The sequence below is a fragment of the Pleurodeles waltl genome, chromosome 6, assembly GCF_031143425.1.
Source record: "Pleurodeles waltl isolate 20211129_DDA chromosome 6, aPleWal1.hap1.20221129, whole genome shotgun sequence".
Taxonomy (NCBI): domain Eukaryota; kingdom Metazoa; phylum Chordata; class Amphibia; order Caudata; family Salamandridae; genus Pleurodeles; species Pleurodeles waltl.
In genome coordinates this window covers 121,785,993-121,804,252 of record NC_090445.1, presented here as the reverse complement: position 1 = coordinate 121,804,252, position 18,260 = coordinate 121,785,993, and the positions used below count along the sequence as shown (strand labels likewise).

Genomic DNA, 18,260 nt, shown 5'->3' with positions numbered 1-18,260 from the left:
AGAATTGAAAGGAGGGTTCTTGACCTGATCAGGTGAGGGGTGGTTACTGTCCTATGCAAATAAGGAACTGCTTCTGTCCTTTACATTTGATAGAGTGGTCCTGTAAAGGTGAGGCGAGCCATGTCTTGGATTGATGAGCAATGTGTCACAGTTCTGTACATGTGAGTGAGTTAGCTCTGTTCTATGCAGGTGGAGAGGATACCTGTACAGGTGAGTGATGGGCCCTCAATTTGAGAGTTGAAATTCTGTTTAGATGCCTCTGCAGGTCTCACGGTCACTCAGCCGTCATCCTTGTCATGTGTCACCCTGACAGGTACCGTTGTCTGACTGGTCTAACCATGGATTTTCTCGCTGGAACCTCCCACCTGCCCCTGCTCTTAGTGGTGCCAAGGAGAAAGTAGCTGTTTGGCTCAAAGATAGGGACGATCTGGACCGGTGCTCCACAGGTGGGTAAATAAGGGATTTGACCACTCCAGAGAGTGTGAGATGTGGTTAGCCATCCTCAGTTGACACCATTATGCTGAACATTCCCATAATTGGTGGGGCCCCTCCATCACTGTCTCTAAACATTGTTCTCTTATTTTTCACCCTCTCATTTTTCACAATACTTTTCTTGTTCCTTTGTTATTAGTTTCTTCTTCCTTCTTTTCTGTCCACACATTCATTACTTTCTCATCCCTCTAAATTAGCTTCTCTATTACTTTAGAACTCCACAAGACTTCCTTTTCCATGTTTCTATCATCCCCATCCTTCTTTTCTCTTTCTGCTTTCCATCATTCGTACTGCCTCTCTCATTCCCTCTGAATAATCGGCTCCACTCTCCATTAATTCCTTGGTTAGTCCTCATCCCTCCTTTCTCCTTGATTCCACCTCTCCATCCATATCGCAATCCTTTCCCCTTCATCTATTGTCGTTCCATCTCTCCATCCCCATTCCATCACTCCTTATGTTGCTATTACTGTCTCTTTCATCACTCCACCGTCTCATCAAACTTTTTTCCTTCTTCAGTGTCTTCCCTTAATCTCCCCATCGCCTTTTCTGTTATATTGCTTGTACTCTGATCTCTTAAGTCTCTTCATTTCTCACCACTTTCTTCTTCCTACTTCTTGTGCATTTCTCCGTTATTATCTTTTTCTGTGTCCTCTGTTTCTGCCTCCTTGTATACTTTTATGCTGTTTGATTTTCTGTATCTACAGCGTTCTGCTTCAAAGTGCTGCAGTTTATTTTGAAATCTGTTTTTAAAAATAAGTTCTTGCTTGTTTCTAAATTGTGTTATGTTTCCTTTTTCTCTTTCCACCTCAAGTTTGTTTCCTTTTCACATCCACCCATTGCTGTTCACTTTTCTTTTCACACTTGCCCTTTTTACACATGTTTTTTCCTTTTTCTCTTACCTTCTTTTCTCCCTTTGGTCTTTTGCAGAGCTTTTTGATTGTCAGCGAAAGTTGTTGGAGCTCAGCCATCTCCTGCAGAACCTGGAAGGGCTCCACCGAATCCCCTCAGCCCCTGTCATCTCTGTTAGCCACAGTCAGGTGCGTGTCACCTTTAGGGCACAAACATTGGGGGGGATGGTTGGGTTGGATGATTTCTGGAGTAGTTTCCCCTCTGGACCATTGCCTGGAATGGCTTCAGCAGCTCTGTTCGCACTGTTGATGAGTGACACTGTGGAGTGCATGAAGTTGCTGCAGCTCATCCTACTGCATAGCTTGGAAGCACCACGCTGTGTGCCTGGAGTGGCTGTAGTGCTTCTGTACATACTGTTGGTGAGTGGCACTGTGTGGAACCTGGAGTGGCTGCAGCTCAGTTCACACAGTTGGTGGGCACCACTCTGAGGTGCTTGGAGTGGCTGCAGTATCTCTTGGTACCAGTGCTTAATTTGAGCCAGTGGTTTCCAATGCGGGGCACCTGCACTCATTTTTTAGGGCCAGCACTTATTTTTGTTTTCTACCTCAATCATTTACTGCGAGCAAAAGACACATATGGGAAAGACGGAGGAAGAGAAAAACGTCACACACAGAGAAAGCAGAAAGCTGCAATAGTGAGCTGAAGGGCAGGTATTGGCTGTAAATGGATTAAAGAGGCCTGAGATGGTTTCAGGATTACGCTGCCTCAATATTCCGTGCTTGTTAATTGCAGCATCCTTGTGCTTCAGAGGAGAGCTTTGGACATTGGCAGGTTTTATTTACAAAATATGCACTGCTTGGTACAGTCTGAGCACTGCTGTCGGGATCCTTGAATCACTGCATCTCTCAGCTGATGTAGTTGAGAGCTGATCTGCAACCCCTCTGACTCCATTGCTGCTGTTTGTCACAATCAGGTGAGTACCACCCAGAGGTTTGTCCTATATGGATTTCATCTCGGTCAGTTGCAGGCTGGTGAGTGCTGTCCCCAGGTACTACCAAGGTACTATATACAGTCAGTCACTGTCCCCACAGAAGTAAATGGATTGAAGGAACTGCATCTTGAACAGTAACACTGTTCATGCCCTGTGATGTGGGTGGCCGTTTGATAACAGGGAGTAGCAATGGGATCCAAATTTTCCCCCTCGTTTGCTAACCTGTTTATGGGGTGGCTAGAGGAAACATGGCTATGGGGTCCGGGTGCAGCAAAATGGCATACATATATCTTATACTGGGGACGGTATATTGATGATTGTTTTATGTTATGGACAGGTGATGAGTTAACATTACGAGAGTTTTGCGAGTATTTAAATGCAAATGAAGTGAACATTAAGTTTACATATAAGTTTAGTGAGACTCACTTGGATTTTCTAGATGTAGAATTGTTCATAGAGGGTGATAAAATTGAGAGCAGATTATATCGCAAACCAACCGCTTGCAATACTTTGTTGCACGCCACCAGTGCTCACCCTCGACATCAGATTGAGGCTATACCTCTCGGAGAGATGATAAGAGCGAGGAGGAACTGTAGCAAGAATGTGGAGTTCAATGAGCAAATTAAAGATATGGGACAAAGATTTTTAGCTAGAGGGTATTCAGAGACACTTATACGAAAATCGCTTCATAAGGTGCGGAATATACCCCGTAGACAGACACTGGATCAAGACATATGCCGTAAAAATGCAAAATACAATAAGGATCATAAGATCAGAATTATTTTAGACTATACAGAAAATTCTCTAAAATTAATTCAAATTATGAACAAGCATTGGTCCCTATTAAGACAGGATGAGTTACTTCGGAAACATATTGGAAAGAGACCAGATGTGGTATATAGAAGGGGGAATACCCTCAATAATATTATTTGTCCAAGCTATTTGGCAGATACAACCACAAAAGACTGGCTTACTAAACGAAATTTGGGTTTTTTCAAATGTGGATCATGCACAGCATGTAAGTGGGCATGGCAACCCAAAAAGGATTTGGAGGATTTTAGAGGTGAGAAAATATTCATAAAATCACACATAGACTGCAATACAAAATATGTTATTTATATGCTTATATGTGCCTGTAAAAAAATATACATAGGTAGTACGATACGGTCATTAAAAATTAGAATTTTAGAACATTTAAGGGCAATAAATCAAGGGGATGAACGCTATCCCATAGCATCTCATATGAAAATTTGTAATGCACAGGGCACTCATAAGACGTTTAAATTCATAGGTTTTGATTACTGTGAAATAAATCCACGGGTAGGTAATAGAGAATTGGAGTTACGTAGGAGAGAATCAAAATGGATCATGAGAATGGGAGCAGTAGAATATGGTCTCAATACGGACCATGAAATGGAATACTTTCTGGGGAATTAATATTGTAGCAGAGACTTGGGTGGTAAATCCATCCTCAAAACTACTTTTTGGATTTATGAGATAGATTTTGTGTATCATAAACTTCAAAATATAAACAGTTAGTTCTAGAATATTAGATTTTGATATAAAATAGAGACATATATTTATGAGATTATGTAAATTTGACTATAAACCAACAATATTTATTTATGTAAGTATGTATTATATCTAACATGTCATTATGAAACAACTCATAACAATGGATTTATTGAGTAGACTTAAAAATGCTCAGTGTAAGAAATAAATCACTCGTTTTGTAACATCAAGGGAGGCCAAATAGTTTAGAATATGGCATAGGATATATTGAACCAAAAGTGGAGAGAAGGGGCATAATTAATATAATTCTGATGAATAATAATAAACTCTAAGAAGTCTAGAACGTTTGGAGCATGACAGCTCCACCTATTACTTGTTATTTAAATATCGCAACACTGTAGAAAGAAAGGACACAGTCCTTCGTCAGTTTCTAATATTTTGAGGTCGGAGTATTAGAGTGTGTATAGTCCGTCTTTTATCTTTACTATATTAGAGAGACGTACAAATAACTGAGAGTCATGGCGGCTTCGGTTTAAAATACTGGAGCGGCAAAACACGTGCGATCGGCGTCCAAGCGTACTCGCATCCTAAATAGAATATAATTAATCGGTAAGGATTCTTTACAAACAGTATGGAGATAGTCATCGTCTGAACTGCACTATTTGTTTATATCATGTTCGAAGTTTCTAAACACTGTACTGCTAATACGAATTTACAGGGTCTCATGCCGCAGATATACCAATTACTGACATATGAGATATAGAATTACATTAGGTGAGTGTCATGTACCTTTACATTATAATTAGATGGGTAAAATTTGGAATTGGTTTTTGATATAAATTATTTCTCTTCACTAATAACTTATGAGCACTAGGTGATATGTGTACAGGATATATATTTCCCCGACATATTATATCAGGGGATGCATTTATAGTATGGGAGACTAATCACTGCCTGCACATATTTGAATTGGGAATTTGATGTGCAACAAGAAATTACTAACATGTCACAAGTAGTGTTATGGTGCACAAAAGGACTCTCACCACCAAGCACACTATGTTACTTGAATATAAAATAATTTGTGAAATATTTTAATTATTTAAATATTTTATTATATAAAATCACTTACATAATACCATTATAGGAAGTCCTGACGAAGTCCTGGGGGTACTCCCTGGATGAAACACGTGTTGACAAAGGGACTAAAGACAAGACAAAGAGACTAAAAGACTAAGGGAGAAAAGAGGAAGCTGTTGGATGGAACTGGTAATTTTGAAACAATTCACACAAGGATATAAATCGGCAACTTTGGAACCAAACCAAATAAAGATATATAATTTGGATTTATGGACTTTGAGACTGTGGTTAGGACAACAAGGGAACTATACATTTGTTTTGGACTTCGGGAAACTTAGATAATAGGACATCATCTGATGGACATTTAATTTGTATAATCTGATTTATTTAATTTGTATATATAATATAATCTGTTTACTGCTTTGAAACTAGGTTTCTTCTTATTTTATCGTCACGTGTGCAACTGAATTTATTTTCGTGGGTGGCCGTTTGGGCTGCTTTTTTATTCAAGTGGCTTTCGCATTTTCTAAGGTCTGACGAATTGATATTGGAAGACGCTTGTCAAGGACCGAGTCAAAGAGCATTTAATAAGCACAGCCATGTTTGGTGAGGGTGGGGACATTTTCAACTCCTCTCATCCTCCTTTGTTTATTTTAGTTTTCCATGACTGACAAGCCCAAGAAAGGAAAACGCTCAACAAAGATCTGGTGCACTCAGAGTTTCGCCAAAGATGACACCATTGGCAGGGTGAGTTGCATGAGTGTGTTTGAGAGGCGGTAATGAGGCCTCAGTGGAGGAAGTAGGATTGAGTGAGTGAAGGATGAGTGGAGGAGGGAGGATTAAATGAGGAAGGATTAAATGAGGAAGGATGTTTGGGTGAGATGATAATACTTTGTGAAGAAAGAGAAACCAGGTACAAAGTAGTGAAGAAAAGTGGGGTGAGATTATACCAGGGTGGGCAGGCAAGAAAAAGGATTAGTAGGATCAGCAGGCAGTTGATTGAAATATGTAATGGAGGGTGGAGTAGCTGACATGCAATCCCTACAGGGTGATTAGTTGGTGGTATGGCTTTCGTGCTGTCACATATAGCCATGGTTAGCGCAACGGTTAACTAGCTCTCTGGATGCCATGATTAGTGTTGTGAATGACTTCTGATCTCTGTCTGTAGTTGGTGATGTGGTTTCTTGTTCTCCATTTGGTTGGGCACCTTGAATGTGTGATGTTTTCTCCAGTTCTTTTGGCACGTGACGTGGTGGTAAGTATCATTTTTGGATTTGGTCAATTCACTACGGTCTTGCAGCCATGACTGGCATTCAAATATTAATCAATACTCCCTTAGTTTTTTGACTCTGCAACGCTAGCTGTGGGGCAATAGTCAATCCTTGCTTTAGAAGGTGATTAGAGGCTTTGCCTCTGATGCAGCACATCAAAGCTCAGAGCACTTGGCAGCAATTTGCTAGTGTTACTAAATATAAATGTCTAAGTCACTTCAAAAGATTAAAAAAGACCCACCTCCAGCAATGTTCAAGAATTAGTCATATCTTTAATATTATGACGCAATCATTTTATTATCAAAAATATATACCTTTTTTCTTTATTCCTATTGACTTATATCAATAAATGTTTAACATATCGAAGTCAGTTAATATACAAAAATGCTGCATTACCCCCAAAAAGGAACAAACACAAATCATTCACACACTCTTACACTACATTCATACAACTCATACACTTCACACCATAATTAAAAACTTACATGATCATGAAATCATTGTGCAACACCATACTCTTTACACAAAAACCCAACCCAGTTACTTCCATTTATGCATAATAGATGAAAAAGTGTAATAATGCACAACACACACTACATCAAATTACCTTTTTAACACATGTACAAGTCTTATATGACCAATACAAGCATATTCTTAACTTTTTCTGACAGTATTTGCATATATCAGATTTCTTTATATTTCCATTTTTTTGATGCCAACAACAATGCCTGTGCCTTTGGGAAATACTTTCTACCTGGAATCTTGGATTACTTGCCAGCGTGAGGTGAGCTGAATTGACTTTGCATGTATACTGCACTGGACATATTCCTAGCATGGACATCGTCGTGTAACTGCGTATTGTGATGCCTTCTCCATTTGTATCTATACATAATATTCAGTGAATAGTTTGTGCCCTGAAGAAGGTGTGTGATCTTTAGATTACTGTGCACCGAAACACGCTTTGGCACCTATGAAACATTTGTTGCTGGCACCAAGAAGATGCAAATTATATATTTTCTTTTTATAGTAAAAATTATTGTTTAATTTTATTGAAGCTATGATTTATTCTTGAGTATTGTTGGAGGTAGGTTGTTTTCTTTTTTAATGTTTTGTTTTTCCTGTCCCAAGCCATGCTGCGATATATTGGGGACCCCTTAATTTGCATTACTCTGTCCTTCGGACGGCTTCTTTAATACCCATGCAATACAATTTTCTGATGATACTTGTAACCACAGAGTTCTCACTTTAGAATGTGGACCAGGTAACCCACTGGATCGAGAGAATCTTGTAGTAGTGCTCCTGTGTACAGCTCATTGCCAACTCCATACCACCCTGGAAGTGATTGAGCATAGTGTGATCATGTAGCCTCTTTCTAGCATGGTTACCCCCATTTTTGCCTGTTTGTCAGTGTGTTTTTACTGTGTCACTGGGATCCTGCCAGTCAGGACCCCAGTGCTCATAGTTTGTGGCCTACATGTCAGGTTGTTTTACTGTTTGTCAGTATGCTTGACTGTGTCACTGGAGTCCTGATAATCAGAACTCCAGTGGTTCCAAATTTGTACTTGCATACTGGTAATCCAGTATTCCACTCCAAATTGGTACACTGGACCCCCCCCCCCCCCCCCTTTATAGGTCCCTAGTATATGGTACCTAGGTACCCAGGTCATTGGGGTTCCAGGAGATCCTTATGGGCTGAAGCATTTATTTTGCCACTCATAAGGAGCTCATACAAACACTTCCTCAGGTCTGCCATTGCAGCCTGAGTGAAATAGTGTAAGCACTATTTCACAGCCATTTTCACTGCACTAGGTCACTTACAAATCACCTGTATATCTTACCTTCAGACACTGAAGGCTAGGTGAATAGTAACTGTGTTTGAGGGCGCCCCTGCACTAGCAGAGGTGCCCCCACGTCGTCCAGGCCCATTTTCCGGGACTTCGTGAGTGCGGGGACACCATTATAAGTATGCACTACATATAGGTCAATACATATATGTAGCTTCACAATGGCAACGCCAAATATGGTCATGTGAGGTGTCTAGGAACTGGAAATTGTACCCCCAATCTGATTCTGGTATTGGGGGGCCAATTCCATGCACCCCGGGGGCTCCACCATGAACCCCTAGTACTGCCAAACCAGCTTTTTGAGGTTTCCACTGCAGCCGCATCTGCTGCCACTTCACAGACAGGGCAGCCCAATCCCAGGAAGGCAGAACAAAGCATTTCCTTTGGGACAGGGGTGTTGCACCCTCTCCATTTGGAAATAGGTGCTGCAGGCATGGGAGGGGTATCCTCCCAGAGCCTCTGGATTTGAATAATCCAGTCTACACCAGTTCAGGGACCCCCAGTCCCGGCTCTGGCACTAAACTGGACAAAGGAAAGGGGAGTGACCACTCCCCTGTCCAGCACCACCCCAGGGGTGGTGCCCAGAGCGTCCCTGGGTTCTGCAATCTTGTTTTCAGGATGGTCAGGGAACTCTGGGAGCATCCAAGTGGTCAGTGTCAGCAGGTGATGTCAGACCCCTCCTGGTAGGTGCTTACCTGTACCTGGTTGGGTGACTAATCCCCCTCTCTGGGCTATTTAGGGTCTCTCCTCTGGGTATTTCCTCAGATCCGGATTGCAAGACTCCAGCAGGACTCCTCTGCATCTTTTGCTTCACCTTCTACCCTCGGATCAACTGCAGAACTGCTCCAGGAACTCTACAACTTGCAACAAAGTATCTCAGGTGGCTACTGCAACTCTGTAACTTCAGCTCCTGCCAGCAACTGCAACAGTTTCCAGGTCGTGTAGGCTCTGAGAACTGCCTGTCTTCATCCTGCATCAGAAGAATTGAAGGCATCTCCCTTGGAGTGACGGAGTTACTTTCCTGCTTCAGCAGGCACCTCACTGCAGCGACAACTGGTATTCTGGGTTCCCTCTCCTGATGACGAACATAGATCTTGGAACACAGATGGTGGACCGAAGTGGCCCTGACTGTCCAAAGGTCCAGCTGTCCAAATTCGGTGGAGGTAAGAGCTTGCCTCCCAGAGCCAGACAGTACCCCTGTGCAATGCGTGTTTTGCAGCTCCCAGGGCTTCTGTGTGCTTCTCCAAGAAATCCTTTGTGCACAGTGTAGCCCAGGTCCCCAGCACTCTATCCTGTGCTGCTCAGCTCCCTGAGTTGTTCTTCGGTGGCGTGGGATCCCTTTGTGTAGTGCTTCGACAACTGCGATTTGCAACTCCTTTGTCCCTGTGTCCTGGGACTTTTGTGGGTGCTGCCTAGTCTTCTGAGGGCTCTCTGAAGTGCTGAGAGTCCCCTCTGCCTCATGGGCCCAGGTAGCACCGTTTCCCACCAAAAACATCTTTTGCGTGAGCCAAAGCTTGTTGGCAGAATCCAATGACGAAAACCAGCCTGCATCCATCTACTCGATGTGGGACATATCTTGCATCAAGCAGGAACCTGCAGCTGTCTTCTTTGGTGCATTTCTGACTTTTTCTTCTAACCGGAGAATACACTTTTGCCCCTTCATCCGGGTTAGCAGGGGCTTCTGTTATCCTGGACTCTTCAGCTGTTCTTGGACTTGGTCTCCTCTCTCCGCAGGTCTTCAGGTCCAGGAATCCATCATTGGTGTCTTGCAGTCTTACTTGGTTTTTGCATAATTCTTTATCACGACTTCTAGTGTGTTCTTAGGAAACTTGCTGTACTTTACTCCTGCTTTCCTGGGCTCTGGGGTGGGGGTACTTTACTTCCCTTGGGTGTTTTATTACACTCCCAGTGCCCCTCTACACACTACTCTTGCTTAGGTGGGAAATCGACATTCGCATTCCACTATTTTAGTATATGGTTTGTGTTCGCACTAGGCCCATTGTAACCTATGGTGATTTTCACTACTGTTTTATGACTGTTTACTTATCTGATTTTGGTTACTAGTGTATATTGTGAGTATAATACTCATCTCCTAAGGGAGTATAGCCTCTGAGATTTGTTTGGCATTGTGTCCCTAAAATAAAGTACCTTTATTTTTGGTAACACTGAGTATTGTCTTAAATGTGTGTGAGTACTGTGTGATTACAGTGGTATTGCAAGAGCTTTGCATGTCTCCTAGTTCAGCCGTGGCTGCTCTGCCTACAGCTACCTCTAGACAGCCTGGCATCTAGACAATTGACTACATTTCATTTCACTTATAATGGATAACTGGACCTGGTATAAGGTGTAAGTACCTGTGGTACCCACTACACACCAGGCCAGCCTCCTACACACAGCCACATGCAAGCAGCACCTATGCACACTGACATCACTTTCTTTCTGTGTCTTCTGACGCAGAGCTGGAGCTCTGCTCCCACACATCAGTCTTTTGACAGCACCTACAAATGACACTTGTGCAAGGGAACAGTATCCCTACAGGGTTTCTCCCCGACACAGAGTTTGACTCGTCACCAGTGGAGAAAGTGCCTCATTTGCACTGGTGGTTCAGAAGGCTGCTGAATTACAGTTGTTCTCCACTGAGACTAAAACAAGTGTTTTGACTGAAATTGCTTCCTGGGCCAGCAACATCTGAGCCCTTGTATCTCGTCGAATCATGTTCTTGCCCACGTGTTAGCTGGCAGTTGGTATAGACTAGTGCCCTGTGGCCAAGATTTTCTCACTGAGCTCCGTACTTTGGAGAATCTTATCTAGGCCTGGTCCAGTAAGGGGGATCATAATTCATTTCCAACTAATTCCATTGATGGAGAATCCAAAAGGATTGATGACTTTGGCAAACATGTGCTTTCTTCTGACAGCTGAAACTTAGATCTGTAAACACAGTCTGTCTATTGGGCTGCTATACCCATGGGCTTAGAGACATGGTCAGGAAGATATTGCCGGTGCTTTGGAGGACCTTATGGCCTCTTTGGCTCAGATAAAGCATGACTGGTATGACTTGGCCAAGAATGTCATCTGTGCAGGCCTGGATACCACAAACTGCATTGCCAGTATTGTGCCTTATAGACATGTCTAGATGAGATGAACTGGATTTTCCAGCAAGGTACAGGCATCACTAATGGATAAATTAATATGCTCTTGGATTGGTTTTGCCACTTCGGTAGACTCCTCTTTGAAACACTTTGAAGATAGCAGAGCTATAGCAAGTTCCTTGGAGCTGTTGACTGCTGGGAAGAAATTCCCCAACAGTTAAATTTTGAAGAGCATCCCACGGGGCTGGCATATAGACAGAGAGCCTTCTAAACCATTGATGCAGCAGCAGACAGCCTAGTCCTTTTGATTCTGCAGATGCTGAACCAACAAATAGCATCCAGGCCAGCTGGGGCACCAGCCTCCCCCCACTCCTCTCATTCTTACAACAGCAAGTAAAGTACTTTAGTTTGTCCTCAGTTGCTCATGCCCACCAGATTGGGGTGAGGAGGGGTAGGATTCAGTACTTCCTCCCCTGATGGTTATCATGTCCTAATGATTGATCTTGCAGGTTGTTCAGAAGGGCTATGCCCTGCCTTTTCTTTCTTCCCTGTCTAATATTCCTCCCGCACTAGAAAGAATTTCGGAAGAGCATCTGTCCATCCTGCTGAAGGAGGTAACTGGTTACTTTCGAATGGTTACATAGAGAGCAGGTACCTGGTTTTGAGAAAGGCTAGGTTGTTGTTCCTGCTACTTCCTCGACCCAAAAAAAGACAGGGGCCTCAGGCATATCTTAGACCCCCAACCTCTGAATGCCTTCCTGTGGAAGGACAACTTCACAGTGCTCACTTTTGCACAGATCTTTTCTGCCCTGGACCCGAGAGACTGTTTTTTGGGACATACAGGACAATTATTTTCATGTACTCATGCTGTCTCACAGACGAACCAGTTACTTACCTTCGGTAATGCTTCTGGTGGATACTCTATCTAATTGCAGATTCCTCACTGCCCTACCGCCTCCTCATTCTGTGGAGTGGCCTCTTTTAATATATAAAAAAAAAAGGTCCCAAATTAGTGGTTAGCACACTACCAACAACTGTCCATATGCCGTGTCTCGGGCGTGGAAAAAGGCAAGAAACTGATGCAAGCATGCAGGGGGTGACAATTAAATGTGGCTCTTCTGCATCACTTGTTGGTCAGTATGCAGTCAGTGTTGACTTGTGGGAGCACGGAGTCTGCAGATCCATTCTGGTGCCTGGGGAATATTCTGCAGTTAGTATCTACCCGAAAGATCATTACCCTAGGTAATAACTTGTTCGATTGGATACACCAAGTGCATGGGTGAATTGCTGAAGTGCCTAACCCTTATGTTTGTGCTGATATTTACAGGTCGCAGTAGAGGATATGCAGTAGTGAAAGTTGGTATCTCTGTTTACGACAGCGAACTTGTGTCTATTTAATTTAGGTATCTTAGTGAGCTTAGAATACTGCCACTGAGCAGACTGGTTAAGTCTCCATTGAAAAGTCTATGTACTCATTCTCACTTATTTTACAAGTCCGTTTTTTCAGGAGTTTACCAGGGATTTGCAGCTTTCCTTGGATCATGGGTAATAGGATTTCAAAGAGGAAGAAACAAAAAATGCTAAAACTGAGATATGAGCTCTGGACATTTTTGCTGCCACCAAGTGTTAAGGTGCCTTTTTGATCAGGACAAGGTTGATGGTACAAACCAGGAATGATCTCTATTTCTTGCATTGTTCACTTTTTTCAGGTTGGCCGTCTGCATGGTTCTGTCCCCAACCTCTCACGGTACCTGGATTCCAATAACACTCCTGCAGCCTTCAGTGCGCCTCCTGAGTATGCTCAGCTGCAGAAGAACTTCTGGAGTCTAGCACAGACTGGTAAGGCAGGGACTTCCTGTGAGTGGATTTGGCAAAGAGTGAGTGAAGCTGTGGGGGTAAGGGATGGCTGTGTGTAATCAAAATAGACAAAAGTTTGTATCTCGTTGTGGCACCACATAAAGTGCACTAGCAATTTCTAGAGGTTCGCAAAGGACCTTTAAATGGTGGGAATTCTGAGGCGAGTGTCTCGAGAGCATTCTGCTTCTTTGTGGAGAATAAGGGTATGTGGCATAACGTTCTTGAGTGCAGCTTGTGGCATTTAGTGCAGATAGGCACTGAGGTGATTTTGTGGATGGATGTGAGTCTTGAGGAGATGAGGATGATAATTTAAGAATTGGGAGCAAGATGGGAGCCTTAAAGGCTGGATCAGGAGACTAAGGAATTAGTAACATGGTGTGATTCTTCACCTGTAGCATGAAGTACTCTTTTGTGAAGAGGAATACGGGTAATAGAGCCTCTAAGATGGGGTCAGTGAAAGAGTGGCTGGAAAAGTGTGGGTCCTCCGGAAAGAAAGTGGTGTAGGCATGTAATGACAGGGTGAAGGATGAAATGTTGATTTAAAGGGGTAGTAGGGTGTGTTGTAGTCCTGGGAGCAGGGGGGTTTGAGCCCAAGGATGGTTGAGGAGAGAGGTGTTTGTTTTGAAGGAGACAGAGTGGGGCGGGCGGCAGGGGGGTCGGGAGGGTCATGGTCCAGAGTGGAATGTGTTCTGTGAAATAAGTGAGTTTTATAAGTGACTGTGGGAGTTGGTGGTTGTGAGAGTTACGGTAGGCTGTTATTTGGACATCACATGTTATGTAAGGAATGATGCAGGCCCCACAGATGGCAGAGAACACTGCTGTGGCCCCATTATTTAGCAGATATGGTTGTGATAATGGAGGTGCCCCTTTGACTTCTCTACTTTCTCCCTTTAGTGCATGGGTCACTTGGTGGGGTAGTCTCCGCTCTAACATCAGAACGGGATCGCCTGCGAGAGATGCGACAGGAGCTGGAACTCCTTCAGCGGCTCTCCAGCATGCACACAGGAAGTGGTGTCAACAGCACGTCAGAGGTGAATAATCATGTTACAAGAGGCCCAGACCTAGAAAGAACTAGTTGTGACAGATGTGAAATAGGAGGGTTTCTCCACATGTGGAAGCTGTAAGCAAGAGTTAGTTGTGATGAGAAAGACTTGGTGAAGCCAAGGAGAGAAAATCAGAGTCAGCAGGATGGTAGTGTAAGAAACATGCAGAAAGTAGCGGCAGTCAGATAATTAACTCAGCTGCAAACTGTTCTGGCAAAAACGAATAGAATATGTCCTACCTTTCTAACAAACAGTGGTCACGTATGCCTAAAACACAGCCCCATCTGTGACTGCACCTGCCATTGTGTTGTGGTGTTCTAAAGTGAGCTGATGTTCAAACTGTTAAATAAGCACCGGTTTCAAGAATGCAGCTGCTTGGAAAAGTAAATGCTGAATTCCCCACCCACTTACACCCTGAAGCCCACACTCTGCAATCCTGAAATGATGCGGGCCTGAATTATTTATTCATTTGTGTCAATGTCACCATTGCTAACTGTTTGTAACTTCTATGCACAGTGCTGTTTATTAACTATTGCACTTGCACAATGTCTGCACCAGGAACCCCTGTGCTTGAACTATTTATTGAGTCATGGTTGTTGTCCATAATATCATCTATATGAAATTTGAAACCCATATCTCATTGGTTGTTGCAAGGAAACTTATTTGGCACTCATTGAAGCTCTCTAAACTATGAATGTTCTTGAATTAATCTGAATGGAATACTGTGTATCTTTGTATAGGTAAATAACCAGAGGAGTACTGGGTTTGCCCCCTTGTTCTTTTAGTTCTCTTCCAGAGTAACATGCAATCATTTTGCAGTGTCTTTGTAGTGGAAAAGTAAACACCCTTTGAGAAGGCAACATGGATTAAAATTGTGTTCTATCAGTCAAAAGAGGGCTTGTTCAAGACATGGGGCCTGAGATCGCTTCAGACATATGTCATCAGGAGCCATAGAACTGGTGATGGAGCTTGATCTTGGTTAACATTGTCTCCTTATGCACGTACTCTTCAACTCACACCCACTTTCTTCTTTACTTCTTTCCGCTAGATGATTTTGGAGGATTCCCAGGAACGACATCAGAGGATGCACACCCTCTCCATCTCATCTGATACTACAGTTGAATCATTTGCATCATTAAACCATGAGGTTAGACAACCTGATGGGTCATCTGGCTATGTGGGGGTGGGGGAGCATGGGTTCGCGTAACAAAAGCACCATCTTTCAGCCCAGGGACTTGTTAGGGGGGCTCCTCCCTTAGCCACAATGGGGGTATAAGTGGTTTACTGCTGCTCTGATGTCCTCATTAAGTTACACTATTGGTGTGGCAGTGCTGCAATACCACAACTTCATTCTGATTATTCTAATTGTGTATGTGCATGTGCTGCTCTCTGTGTGTGGTGCTGTCCAATTTCCTCAGTCACAGATGTGCATAGGTAAGGCTGTGCTGCTATCTGACTTCCTTATCCTCTTGTCTGACATCTGTGTTTTGCCGTCTGATTCCTCACTTAGTCACAGTTGTGTGTTAGTTAAGCAGTGATGCTCTCTAATGTCTTCATTGTGCCGTTGGAGTGTTTGTCCTTGTTGGTCACTGATTTCCTCCCTTAGTCATAATTGTGCATTGCTGGTTCAGCGGTGCGGTCTGATTCTCTTTCTGTAATTGGGTGTGCACCTATTGGCCTATGGTGTGGTTTTCTAACTTTATCATGGATGTGTGTTTAGTGCTATGCTGTTTTTAACTTCTCCTGTCTGAGTGCTCTATTATGCATGTTCTTGATGTCTGTTGGTAGGGAATGCTTGTAGGGTTTCATTCTTGTGGACACTTTAGTGAACTAGGATTTTGCACTGGCCACAGCACCGAGTCCGCTCAGCTCCCTCTGTAACATCTTTGACCTCACTATTTTAGTCAGCTGTTTCAAGGGGGTTTGCCGCACATAGATGGCACTGGGCCAGTTTATTTCCTTTTCAGGGTGCACTCTTATTTTTCCCGACTGGTTTCTGCTCCAAAGACTGCAGATTCTCTCAACAATCCCCTGTTATTTTCAGTATAAATATATAATAATCTGTTTCCAGGTGGGATGATCCAAAGTTTTGGATTTCAGGTGCTGTTGTATGCTGATGACACTCCGATCCTCCTTAAGTTTCATAACTGAGCTTTAGACACTATTACCTCTCGAAGACTTTGTTGACAGTACAGAACTGCTTGTTGGCTATTTTTATGAAGCTCAATGACGATGAAGACTGAAATTTTGATAACTACATTTTATACTAGGTCTTTCTGACTGACGACCTTGAGCAACTTTCCCTAGTTTTTTAGACTGATCAAGCTCTCTCATTCAGTGCTCAGATCCAAACAACATGGCCACCTGCTTTCTTTTTGAAACCTTTGAGTCTTTTCTATAGATCAGAGTCCCTGTTACTACTTTAGACCCCATGCCACTGCTGAGCGCTGCCTGGAGGAAAATCTTTTAGAACCTTTAAATCACGTCACACTCTCTCTTCAGTTAACTTAACACAACTCCATTTCCCTCCCTTTTTAGGGTCGAGCCTGCGTTGCATGCGCTCGCGCATGCGTTTCGCAGGGAGACTCTTTTGTATTTATAAAAGGGCTCAGAGCCCTGTCAACTTCACTTCAGTGTTTTTTTTTTTATTGGTTGGTGGGCTTCCCTAATAAAATCTGCTTGCTTTCATTTGTCGAAGGCACGCATATGGCATGCCTTTTCCGGTGGCTAGCCCTCCTCCAGCGCAGCGACCAAGTACAGAAAACAGGCTCGCTGTTTTCCATCGGGCTCGTGGACTTTTTTTTCTCTAATTTACGAGCCCGATCTCGCTTGGCAGAAGTCGAGCGCTTTACGTACTTGATTTCACTTTTTCGGGTTATGTACATAAATGCACTTTTGCCCGATAGGTGAAAAGTCGGGTTAGGAGTTTACAACGCGATCAGCTCTAACATGAGCAAACGCGAGACCCGATGCATTGTAAATGCTTGTTAGGTCTGTGCCTTTGTCCTTCTGTTAATAGCTGTGTTTTATAAATACATAAATAATTAAACTGTTATCTCGCCTAACCTTTGCGTTTATTTTCTCTTGCTTTGCAGCCAGATACACTGAGCCCAGACAAGCAGGAGTTGGAGCCACAGCTGTCCAACCAGAGCTCCGTGTCCTTGTCAGATTCTCACACAGAGTTTTTTGATGCGTGTGAGGTGTTCCTTTCTGCCAGTTCTTCAGAAAATGAGGTGAGCAGTCAGGAAAAGCAGCGGTGGTTCAAGGAGACAGTCGCCTTGCATTCTGTATCAGAGGTGCCCTACATAGGTCAAGGCGAGATAGAACCATGCCTTATATTTTGGATGACTGCTGACTGTGTAAATAAATTCCATTAATTTACAGGCATCTAGAAAATATAGCATGATCCAGCTCTTCTGGATCTGTGATTGATATCCTGTAATTGGTTTGGTGTTTCTTTAGGAGTAAAGCTGTGTACCTTATGTAAATCGTTGAAAAGCAGACCTTTAGGTCATGATGGCATATGTGAAAGGCCCATTGGTCTGTGTCTCGGGCACCGATTGAGCTGTAAAAAAAACTTGTGCTTTTCCCTTCTTCATCATTCCTTTCATTTCCACTTTCTCAAGCAATTTGTCACCACCAGAAAAAAATATTACAAATTACTTAGTCATCAATTTGTGAATTGGCTCAGTTGTCTTCTTTCTTTTGAGAACAGCTTTGTCAGTAGGGGTGTGTGTAGGATTAAGATCATAAAAATAATTTCCAGGATGTCTTCGCTGACATCTACTGCAAAGATGCAGTTGGGCCTTTGTAGTCCTGTTTGAAGCCACATTCTGTGAGAATTCACATCTTTTCACCCATAATAAGTTTTGTTGCCTTTGCAGATTTGGGTTTATTACTAATATGCATTTTCCCATGGCAGTCTTCCTCCAGTCAGAATTCTGAAAGCACTGGAAGAAAGCCCACCAGATTTTAGCCTCTTCTTCAGTTGGCATCTATTTTTGGGTTAATACGTTTTTGTTCAGCAACTTAAGAGATAGAAGGGAAAATTGATCTGTCCGCTGTGGGTACTAGTGCTGCGTACAGTGTAAAATGTTTGTGATTTCAGGACAAAAAAATTATACATACTCCTAAATAATGGAAATTATAGAGCCACATATACGATGGGTACATCACATGCCTTGAAAAATACAACACTCAGTGGGGCACCCATTGGTGTGATATGCCAGGAAGAG

The 18,260-nt window shown here is 43.0% G+C and overlaps 1 protein-coding gene across 2 annotated transcripts in view; it reads left to right on the top strand.

The window, feature by feature from the left end:
* Positions 1–18,260, top strand: part of OSBPL7 (oxysterol binding protein like 7) — a 223,334-nt gene that overhangs the window by 113,843 nt on the left and 91,231 nt on the right. For both annotated transcript variants that reach the window (XM_069237506.1, XM_069237507.1), the window contains 7 exons: positions 314–446; positions 1,420–1,529; positions 5,579–5,668; positions 12,835–12,964; positions 13,877–14,013; positions 15,074–15,172; positions 17,121–17,258. In XM_069237506.1, coding sequence (XP_069093607.1) covers positions 314–446; positions 1,420–1,529; positions 5,579–5,668; positions 12,835–12,964; positions 13,877–14,013; positions 15,074–15,172; positions 17,121–17,258 — 837 coding nt within the window. The remainder of the gene's footprint in view (positions 1–313; positions 447–1,419; positions 1,530–5,578; positions 5,669–12,834; positions 12,965–13,876; positions 14,014–15,073; positions 15,173–17,120; positions 17,259–18,260) is intronic.